This window comes from Apium graveolens, unplaced genomic scaffold (assembly GCF_009905375.1).
Source record: "Apium graveolens cultivar Ventura unplaced genomic scaffold, ASM990537v1 ctg8188, whole genome shotgun sequence".
NCBI classification, from domain to species: Eukaryota; Viridiplantae; Streptophyta; class Magnoliopsida; order Apiales; family Apiaceae; genus Apium; species Apium graveolens.
The window spans coordinates 37,335-49,006 of NW_027420963.1; the positions used below are offsets into that span (position 1 = coordinate 37,335).

At 34.6% G+C, this 11,672-nt stretch overlaps 2 protein-coding genes across 3 annotated transcripts; both read left to right on the plus strand.

Moving 5' to 3' along the window:
- Window positions 1-1,146: 1,146 nt before the first annotated feature.
- On the plus strand, window positions 1,147-2,055 carry LOC141704726 (receptor-like protein 7). Its single transcript, XM_074507914.1, has 3 exons — window positions 1,147-1,393; window positions 1,531-1,629; window positions 1,907-2,055. Exons 1-3 carry the CDS (start codon window positions 1,147-1,149, stop codon window positions 2,053-2,055), a joined length of 495 nt encoding a protein of 164 aa, XP_074364015.1.
- An 819-nt stretch (window positions 2,056-2,874) lies between these two features.
- Window positions 2,875-10,381, plus strand: LOC141704728 (uncharacterized). 2 transcript variants are annotated; one of them, XM_074507917.1, is made up of 10 exons: window positions 2,875-3,000; window positions 6,660-7,023; window positions 7,113-7,315; window positions 7,433-7,663; window positions 7,739-7,837; window positions 7,960-8,149; window positions 8,269-8,519; window positions 9,109-9,405; window positions 9,488-9,565; window positions 9,759-10,381. In XM_074507917.1, the coding sequence occupies exons 2-10, from the start codon at window positions 6,663-6,665 to the stop codon at window positions 10,101-10,103; spliced, it is 2,055 nt and encodes a 684-aa protein (XP_074364018.1). In that variant the 5' UTR covers window positions 2,875-3,000; window positions 6,660-6,662; the 3' UTR covers window positions 10,104-10,381. The 2 variants fall into 2 exon arrangements, with proteins under 2 accessions (XP_074364018.1, XP_074364017.1); XM_074507916.1 differs by having other exon boundaries at window positions 7,430-7,663; window positions 9,759-10,375.
- Window positions 10,382-11,672: the final 1,291 nt, after the last annotated feature.

Genomic DNA, 11,672 nt, shown 5'->3' on the forward strand with positions numbered 1-11,672 from the left:
AATCATTGTGATGCTCATCTGCCTGCAATACCACCATGTTGTTCCATTGACTCCTGTCCAGCAACAAACTGCATTGTTCCAGTTTAACCAAAGCTTGACCATTGGTTCTCCTAGAAATTGCTCTTATAATCCTAATAATTACAAATTTTCATCGCATCCGAAGACCAAGCATTGGAGCATGAGTTCAGATTACTGCACATGGGAGGGAGTTAGCTGTGAACACAAGTCAGGGCATATATTCGGATTGGATTTAAGTTGCAGTCAGTTGGTAGGAACCATTCTTCCTGCCAGCATTCTTTTCAACTCGCTCATCTAGAGTTCCTCAACCTTTCTTGGAACGACTTTTCTCTCCTCAAAAATTCGGTTTCTTTGCAAAAGGTTTAACACGTCTCAATCTCTCAAAAACAGGATTTCAAGGAACAATCCCTCAGGTATTTCTCATTTGTATAGACTGGTCTCACTTGATCTCGGTGACAACCATCCTGTTAAACTTGCAGATGAAGTGTTTAAATCACTATTGCAGAATTTAACTCAACTCAGAGTGCTTAATCTTGAACAGGTTAACATCTCCTCAGTTTTACCCAAGAATTTGTCTTCTTCAACCCTAAAAGTTCTTAACCTTAAGTATACTGGTTTATATGGAGTATTGCCCCAGGAGGCTTTCCACCTCCCCAACTAAGAACTATTGAATTTATCTTATAATACAAACCTCATTATTACATTACCTAAAGTTAAGTGGGGAAGCAGTGGTACTCTCCAACACCTTTCTCTTAGTGGAACAAACTTCCATCATGCAGGTATACCTGATTCAGTACGATTTTTGGATTCGTTGGACACTTTGTCACTCAAGGATTGTAAATTGTCAGGGCCAATATACTGAAGTCAGTTTATTTCCTCACTGGATTGGGTCAGTGGATTTTTTTATCTGAATATTTCTCACAACAGATTAAAAGGTGGTCTTGAGAAAATACCTTGGAATAATATTCAGTACCTTGATCTTCAATCCAATAAGCTTAGTGGATCATTACCCACCTCGATCTGTAATTCGAGCTCTCTTCAGCTCCTTAATTTGTCTGATAACACTTTGAGCGGTTTACTCCCCATTTGTCGAACAAATTTGACCATTCTTTGGGTGCTTGATCTACGATGAATAACATTGAGGGGAACAATCCACCAAACTTAACAAATTTTCGTAATCTGGAAACTGTAAATTTAAATGGAAATAGATTAGAAGGAATAATTCCTTCTCCTTTTGCTGGATTTGATGCTTTACAAGTTCTTGATCTTGGAAACAATCAAATATTTGATACACTGTCAGAAATATATTTCAGAAACTTCAAGGCTATGATAAATGGTGAAGCGAATAAAATGAAGCGTCGTTATATGGAGCGCAGTATTACAGTGATTTCACGAATCTGGCAATCAAAGGCAATGAGATTCTGTTGGACAAAATGTTAACTATATTCACAACCATTGATTTATCAAGGAGATTCCTGAATACATCGGATATATTGGTAACTTTGGTGTTAGGATATGGGGGTGCAGTGGTGTTTGCATTTATTATCGGAAACTGGAAGTTGTTAGCTAGAAAACCAAAATGGTTTGCTGGAATTATTGCCATGGAATTGGGTCTCAAGATCAGGAGGGTGGAGATAAAATGGAATCATGTCAACACTCATCCCATATAATGAACGATTGTGAAATTATATTCCCATGTAATGATAGTATCCGCCAGCAAAAGTTAGTATTACAGTGATTTCACGAATCTGGCAATCAAAGGCAATGAGATTCTGTTGGACAAAATGTTAACTATATTCACAACCATTGATTTATCAAGGAGATTCCTGAATACATCGGAAATCTAGTGTCACTCAGATTTCTCAATCTTTCTTGCAATATCTCACAGGCCTGATGCCATCCTCGATTGCAAAGTTGACGGTGTTGGAGTCACTAGACCTCTCATCCAACAAACTTGAAGGCGAAATTCCACAGCGACTCGCTGGATTATATTCTCTTGCACTTCTAAATCTTTCTTGCAACCAACTTCGAGAATGACAGCTATGTTGGTAACTTTGGTGTTAGGATATGGGGGTGCAGTGGCGTTTGCATTTATTATCGGAAACTGGAAGTTGCTAGCTAGAAAACCAAAATGGTTTGCTGGAATTATTGCCATGGAATTGGGTCTCAAGATCAGGAGGGTGGAGATAAAATGGAATCATGTCAACTCTCATCCCATATAATGAACGATTGTGAAATTATATTCCCATGTAATGATAGTATCCGCCAGCAAAAGTTAGTGTGTAACGTAATATGGAACTGACGTGGAATTTAATCAGTCCAGTTTTATTCGAATATGGATTCCAATTTAGGGACATGTTCTTGCGGAAGAAAAACAATTACGTTATCGTATTTCTAAACTTAATCAAAATGATTATGGTTCAGATGATACGGGTGATGAACAGATGAAAAAATCGTTAGAAGTAAAGATGTTAATTTTAATAAGAATGCATTGTATAAGAATAAACTTGTAGCTGATTAAGTTTATTAAGTAACAACATGCACTATACCATAGAATGGTTATAACAACCACATTTTTAAAAATTTGAGAAATGATGTTGCAATTGGTAGACCATTGTATATATATTGCAGGGAGTTTTAAAATTATTGCAATTGAAATGCAAAAAAAAAAGAAAAAAGTTAACAATTTGCTATCTATTGTAATAAGAATTGTTAGGCGTTACAGTACATTAAAAAATTTAGCCAAATAAGTGGCGGGCTTCTGCAATTTTGCTAGGCGGGATTTCACTAAAAAAATTGCCGGGCTTCCCAAACAAAAAAGAGGGCCCATAACCCGACATAACATTTTTAGACAAAGTAAACACACGCCGCATAAACACAGCGTATAAACACAACTCGAAGAAGAACACCGTAAGAGAGGAGTTTCTGAGGAGAAATCTGAAGCTGATAACAAATCTCGAAGAAGTTTGAAACTCCAAAAAGGTAAAACACAGATCCTTGCGTCAAATTTTTTTCCCTAAATCGATTATAAGTTTGATTACAAAATATCCTGTGATTGTTCTTCTTTTCAAATCTTAATCGATTATGTTTTCTATGTTCAATCTTGTTTCTTGTCCTCAAAATACATTTTAATCGATTGTGCATGTTCTGATTTTTTTAGTTATTTTGTTTAATCGACTGTGTATAATTTTAATTAGGGATTTCGTTTGTGATTATTGTATGAGTACTGACTTTGTTGTCACCGATTATAACTTAGTTTGTTTGATTTTTTGATTTAGTTTATAACTATGAGATCTTTCAATATGAATTTTAATTAGGAATGTTTAGGCTTGTATTGATAAAATCTCATTTTATAAATGAGATTTTATAATTATGATTATATAATTCATGATGTATGTCCTTTGTTTCCTTCTTTGTGTAGAAAATAAGTTTGTGAACAATCAATATGACTAGGGTTTCACTTCCGAAATACAGTGAGGCCTATAGTAATGGGGTGATAGATTTTGTACAAAAATGCTTTCGATAATTTTTCCACGGGATCTGAACTAAGATGCCCTTGCAAAGATTGTAGTAATCGTTTCTGGTTTTCTGAAGAAGACGTGTATGATCATCTCGTTAGTAACGGTCTGTGTCCATCGTTTGTTAATTGGGTATACGAAGTGCAAACCCCTAAGTTTAAAAAAGTTGATCAGGAGATGGATTGTGATAGTGGTATGGGCCTAGGTGAAGATTTTGATAAAATGATTCGTGATGAAAGTAGAGTTAGGAATAGAATGAATGACACAGCAAAAAAGTTTTATAAGCTTGTTGAGGAAGTGAAACAACCTTTGTATCCGGGGTGTGAACAATTTACTCTTTTAGGATTTATAGTGAAACTTTACTTATTAAAGTGCACTCATGGTTTTACCGAGGGTGCCTTTAGCGGTATTCTAAAGTTGATAAAGGAGGCATTTCCCGATGTAAATCTGCCTTCTTCTTTTAATGTGGCCAAAAATATGATTAGAGAATTAAGTCTTGATTATCATAAAATACACGCTTGTCCGATTGCATGTTGTATTGGGGGGAAATATAAACTTAACAAAGTACAAATTTTGTGGGGTTTTAAGATGGAAACTCCCAAAAAACAGGTATGATACACCTATTTCTCCTTCACCTGTTTCTCTTGACTTAGAAGAAAAAAGTCGAAAGTTACTGCAAAAGTCTTACGATATTTCTCGTTGAAATCAAGGCTCCAATACTTATTCATGTGTAAAGACTACTCTAAACTCATGACATGACATGCACTAGGAAGAACAAAAGATGGAAAGCTATGACATCCGGCCGATGCAGAGGGTTGGAAGTCAATGGATGCTAACCATCCAAGTTTTGCAGCGGACCCTCGAAATCTCAGGTTAGGTTTAGCGGCAGATGAGATTAATCCTCATCGATCGATGAATATAAGCCACAGCACTTGGCCAATTATTCTAGTGAAATATAATCTTCCTCCTTGGTTGATTATGAAACCTGATAACTTAATTCTTTCGACACTAGTCCTTGGACCCGTGTACCATGGTAATGATATAGATGTATATATGCAGCCACTCATCGCTAAGTTGAAAGAATTATGGAAAGTAGGTTTAGAAACCTACGATGCCTATGTTGATAAAACATTCATGTTATGTTCGAGTCTCCTCTGGATCATTAGTGATTTTCCAAGGTATGCCATTTTATCGGGTTGGAGCACGAAGGTTAAGTTAGGTTGTCTGAATTGCCATTACTGTACTTCTTCATTGTATTTGAAGCATAGTCGTAAAGTCTGCTCTATGAACCACAGAAAATTCCTACCTCCGACCACAAGCATAGGTTTGATACTAGAAGATTTAATGGTAAGGTTGAAACTGATGTTTTCCCCCCTCCATTATCTGGAAAGGATATTAAAGAATTATTGCATGGATATGAAAATTAATTTGAGAAACGAGATGCAAAGAAGAGGAAAAGGGGTGTAGATTGCCCATTTAAAAAGAAGTCTATATTGTTTCAATTACCATATTGGAGAGATAATTTAATTAGACATAATCTAGATGCCATGCATATAAAAAAAATATATGTGATAAAATAATATGGACTTTGTTGAATATGGGTGGCAAGACGAAAGACTATATCAGTGCCCGAAAAGATTTGCAAGAAATGGGTATTCAGAACGTTCTTCATCCCATTAAAATTGGAGATAGCAATCGCTATGAAATCAGGGCAGCAACTTTCGACATGACGAAAAAAGAAAAAGAAAGCTTTTGTACATTATTCATGGACGCTAAGTTGCCCCACGGAACTGCATCTAATATCAGTCGATGTGTACCTGGCAGAAGAATGCATGACATTTTGTTCCAGATTTCTAACTAATAGTGGAAAACAGAGATTGAGAAGAACATAAATGTTGGATACCCCATTGGTTCGAGGAGAAATAAAGATGGAAAGTCTGTCTACTTGGCAGAACATGTTTGGATAAATGCTCATCGGTACGTACTATTCAACAGTGGAAATGTCGAGATTGAGAAGCTTATCGAGTATGTTCTTATTCCCTTTACATGTTCAAGGTAATATAGTAGTTTAAACTAGGAATACATGGTAATTTTAATTTCATTTTGGTGTACAAATTGCAGGGAACATCGTATTTTATATGATAATGAAGCAAAGATGAAGAAATACAAAAAAGAAAGAACACATACTCTAGAATTTCATAACCAGTTAAAGGCTAAGGTTGAGAAAAGAACTGAAAATACATTGGAATTGTCAAATTTGGCAAGGGGGCCTCAACGAGCAGCGAAAAAATTTAGTGGCTATGTCATAAATGGATTCAGATTTCATACCAAGTAACTGTACTACACAAAATAGCGGTGTCATTTTGACAGCTCTAACCACCAGTTTTATGAGTTTAAAGGATCAAAATCCAATAGTTGGGGATGTTATTTACTACGGAGCAATTGAAGAGATTATTGAAGTAGATTATTGGGGCGCATTTGCGGTTGTTTTGTTTAGGTGCATTTGGTATCAAAAGGATAAGGACTGCTTTGGGCTCACACGTGTCAATTTCAGTAAATTATGTCAAAAGGATGATCCATTTGTACTAGCTACACAAGTACAACTGGTATTCTACATTCAAGATTGTACCGAAAAGAACTTGTGGTTTGTTGTTAAGAAACTACCGAAAGAGCACAATGGAATAGACGAGGAAACTGATGATGTGCTTGAAGATCTTTGCGGACCTACCATGTATAATGCTGAACTTGAATACCCATTACAGAACCAAACTGATGATATGACTTGGCATATGGATGACATTCCGAATGAAAATGTGTCATCCGGTGAAGAGAAAGAAGATCATGATGATGACCATGACGAATGAATGGACATGCCGACTTCTTTATTTCTATTTTTTTATGCTCATCTGTTGCTTTTAATCATGACAAACATTGTACCACTACATGTAACTTATTCCTGATTGCTTGTAAAATTTGATGACCAGTTCATTTGATTTTTTCTACTTGTTGTTTGTTGTTTAGCCCTAAAATTTAATATTTATGTTTCACTTGTTACTTGATAGTAATTGCTTATATCTGTATAATGTGGGGACTAATTAATATTCATGTTTATGTTATTTTCAGGTTATGAAAGAAAACTATTTTTTCCTCAGGTTCCACCATAAGGGCCAGTTTCAAAAAACCAAATACTCAAATGGAACATCTACAACAATTAATGCAGCTGTGGATCCTGATAGATTTTCATTCTCGGTACTGATGGAGTATGTTAAAGATGACCTTGGATATAAAGAAATTGGAGGCGTTTATGCGAAGAAAGAAGATGGCTGGAAACTACTGATGACTGATAAAGATGTAGATGATCTTGTAGCAGGGGTAAAACTTGGTTCTTTATTGGATATTTACCTTGACAATGTGGTGGACACATCTATTGTGCCTGCTACCCAGATACAACCACATATTGTCATAAGACCAAGGACACATTTTGAAGGTAAAATAATTTTGGCTCCAAATAATTTTTTATATGAATTTGAGTATTGAACTGACAATTTATATTTTTTTTTTGTCTTTATATCGTAGGTGCTGATTTACCCTTGAAAAGGAAGTTTGTAACAATTAAAGATCTTACACAACAGATAACTGATAAGATAAAGTCACGAGCTTTGGTGGAGAATGAAATAGAACATGATAAACAGATCAGTACCAGAAAGCTTAGAAAGGCAGGTGATGGGGAGAACAAAAATGTAGGTGATGAACTGGTGAAAAAGAATGCAACTGATAAGGTAATTTTTTATCCCGGTGTATTTTTGGTAATTATCTGAGATTTATTTTGTAATCACATTGTATGCTTTATTGTCATCTTACATTTAAGTTTATTAATTGGGTGCTTGGTTTAGAAGAAGCTTGTTGATTATGAGCTAAACAGAAGAAGGAGAATGGAAGCGAATGCGAAAGAAGCTGATAAGTATAAACTGAAGGAGAAGGCAAATGAGTTCTTTACTGCTGGGAAATCCACCAAGAAAGCAAAGAAAACGGTTACAGATCATTGGTCAGAAGCTGAATTTGATCGAGCATATATTTCTGGACATGATAGTTTAAGCGAAGAAGAAGCAGAACATGTTATTCCTCAGGTATATTTTTGTACAAATTCAACTCCTTTGTTTTTTGGAACATACAATTTTGTTGACTATTTTTTGTGTATTTAGCCAAAAAAGAAAGTAAAAAATGTTAAAAAGGTTAACGAAGTCATCGTCAGACCAAGGACCCGTTCATGTTCAGTAAATCAAACTGAAGGGAGAACAGAGGTATATGAATTTAATTTAATTTAACTTATCTTTATGTGTTTCATATGCATCTACATAGTTGGTTTTAGTTTTAATTTAATTCATGTTTTAATTTAATTTATTTTTTTTGTATTATTCGCAAGGTTAATGATAGAGATATATTACCAGCTCCCCCGCCACTACCAGCTCCCCCGCCATTTCCTCTTGATCTTGCACAGTTAATAAGGCCTGCCAATGAAAGGATTGGTACAATGGAGGCATTTGTTGATTTACAAAAACATAAAAAAGATGCGGAACAACAAAGGCGTGTCAATGATGATGAAAATTTTGAAGGTAATAACTTCCAAAATGTTGTGGATAGTGTCTTCGAAATAGGTTTATTTCAAATATTAGGTAATGGTCTTATTTTTTATATCAGGAATATGCATATTTATTTGTGGCTATTTTTGTAGGTGAATCTAGTACCAAAAGTACAAGGCGTAGAGGACCTACGAAGATGAATCATGTTTTCACAAGGAGACTCGATGAAAGGCCAGTTATTAATTTAAATCATGACCTCCAGCCCGTGTCAAAGGAAAAAAACGTCATTACTGAATTCAGTAGTTTCATCGGGACGATAGCAAGGCTGTACATCCCACTTGATTATGTAAATTGGTCTAAAGTTCCTAAAGCAATAAAAGATGGATGGTGGGAATATATCAAGGTAAAAAGCACTTTAATTGTTTTTTACTAAACTTGTTCAGTATTTTTTTTTTGAAATTAACTTGTTCTGTATTTTAGGTAAACACGGTATTTTATGTAAATTGTGTTGTCCTTATTATCTATTCTAGTGACGTAAATTGTGTATGTGTTAATTGTTCGATTTTATGTCATTTTTTAATTTTTGTTGTCCTTGTTATTTATTGGAGGAAAAACAGAGTTTTTACTCTAAATTTAACATCAATTTCTAATTTTAAGAGCATCATCGACAATAATGTTGTGCATTCTGTTCTTTGTTTTGATGGGGTTTTAGTTGAATTTTGATGTATTTTAATTTTAATTTCCATATCTGGGCCTGTTTGTGGATAGTGAAATTTAGATGGCCTTTTTTATCTGGGCCAATGAAATTCTCTATGATCTACGATGTTAGTTTTTTAATAACCTAGTGCAATAACCTATTTTTTTATCGTAAATAGTTGCTTCTTTAATTCTAGATTCTTATCATTTCCTTGTTAGACAAAAATAATGGTTTATTTATCGTAAATAGTTGTTTCTTTCTTGATTCTTATCCGTATTTTTATGTACCTTGTTAGACAAAGTACATAATTCCCGAGGAAGGCAAGGATTGGGTTATTAGAAGCCTTGCTGATGACTGGAGGGTATACAAATCTCGTGTTAAGAGTGCATGCTATACCAAATTTGATACTGACGCCGAAAGGATGAAAAACAGGCCTGCAAATATTCCAGTGGAACAGTTCAAGGTGCTTCTCAAGTACTGGAGTGATGAATCAGTCAAGAAAAAAGCTGAAACAAATAAAAAAAATCGAAAGAATGTGACTGATACTCATACTGCTGGGCGCACTAGTTTTGCTCAGATTCGTAATGAAATGGTATGACGTACCCATATTTGTTGTTTAACGGTCCCTTCATTTATTTCTTGTAAGAAAACTGATACATTTTATTTTATTCTAGAAAATTGGTAAAGATGCCCGTGCACAAGACACAAAGAAGGCAATTTATCCAAAAACCCGCAAAGGTCATACAATGATGGTAAAAATAGCACTTTTATATTTCTCGACCAATTTTACAAGTATTTTTGTTCATAAATTGCATGTTCAGATTTTATGAAAAAATTTACAAGTATTTTTGTCAATAATTAGCCCTGCTATATTTCTTCATTAATTTTACAAGGAGTAATTGTATTTTATTGAAATTAATGTTTGTTGCTCAATTTTATACGTAGGAAAAGAAAAATGGAAAAACTCCTCAAAAATCAACTGATGAGGATGAGGAGATGGCAGACCTTGATCTTGCAGCTCATGGTCCTAACTGGCTTGTTGGAAGGAGTGGCATAACAAGGAAGACGAAGAAAAAATTGACAAAAGAGGGAAAAACAGATTCTTCGGAACTGGAAAAAGCAACTGAAAAGTTAGTTGCTGCAATGGAGGAGAAAATGCAGAAGAAGCTAAGGAAGATTTTTGAAAAACTTGGTGAATTGAATCCTGGTCTAAATATCGATGTTGAAGAACTATGTGCTCAAAGTTCTGCCGAGGTTGATGAAAATGAAGATGATTATGAGGATGCATAAAAAGTGAGCGACGATGATGGTGATGCAGATGGAGATGAAGTTGTAGGGGCCATCTGATTTTTACTTTAATTTATCTTTCAGTTATCTGCAGTTTGCTATAGCTAGCTTCTTTTGTTAAATTCGAACTCGAATTTGGTTTAGTTGTCTGCGACTAAATTCTCTCGTGAATTTGATTTAGCTAGCTATTGTAATTTTAAATAGACTTAAATTATGAATGTTTGTAAGGATGATGTTGGGACATCCTGAGAGCTGCTTTTAATTTGGTCATGGTACTTTTGAATGACAATTGCTTGGTTTTGTGGCATAAAAAAATGCTTGGCTAGTATATTTTACAAACAGTTCCTTTCGTTTTTTTAAAACACTGTTGTAATTATGTCCAAATACGTTGCCATTTAAAATTACATCAACCATAAAATATTACAGTTGGTTCAAATTTTGTTGCAATATTTGTTAGATTTGACCATAAATTAATTGCAATAGGACCGGTTAATGTTGCCTTAAGGTGGTTATTTAGCAGACAAAAACATCTATTGCAATGATTTTACTGTGTTGCAGTAAAAAATATTTTATTGCTAAATATTGTATACTGCAATAAGGTTGTGTTGTTACTATACATGGCTCAAAATGTTGCTATAGGACCCCTATTACATCACCACCGGATGTAATGCCAAAATTTTCCATATTTGTTGCCATATTTTCTACTGTAACATAAAAAGCCCTTTAGGCAATAAATTTTTGTTGTTGCTATATGCATTCTATGGTGTAGTGATGGGAAAGAGAAAATAGTGCTTGAAGATATTATGGAAGGAGATCTTTCAGGAAATAGTGGAAGTTCAGAGAATGTTAATGACACTGTTCCAGTTACTCCACAGAACGAGGTAAGAAAATATAGCAGAATTGTGAGCCCACTACAAATATTTTGTTCTTTAGCATATTATATGTTATTGACCAAGTATAGAGAGTCTCAGTATTATTTCGAGAGAGTACATGTGGATGATTCAATTTAGTGAAAATCAGCCATGAAAGATGAGATGAGTTCTCTTCAAAAGAATGAGACTTAATCTTTAATAAAGTTACTAGTTGTAAAGAAGGCTTTACATGAGAAGTGGGTGCTCAGGATCAAAGAAGAACATGATGGCAGCAAGATATATAAGGCAATTGTTAGGTCCAAAAGGTACATACAGGAGGGGTGAATGTATGTTCTTCGTTTTTATCAATTTAATGCAGCGGAATATCAAAATTAAAAACCAAATGAACAAACAAAGAGATTCTGGGTAAATATTCTTTTATTCAAAGTATAAATACCCGGAGGGTTTGCTTACAACTCCAAATACAGAGATTCGAAAATACAAATATAAAAAGAACCAAATCAACAAGCTATCAATCTAGGGTTCTTCTTATCACTCTAAAAATCTAAAACTGTGATGCCCTCAATCTCGGGGTTAGAAAATGAGGACCCTTACACCATTAAACTAATATAACCACAGCAGATATAATAAACCCCGATAATAATAATAACATGATCTAAACAGGATTAAGTATGAGACATGATTACAACTACCAACCAGA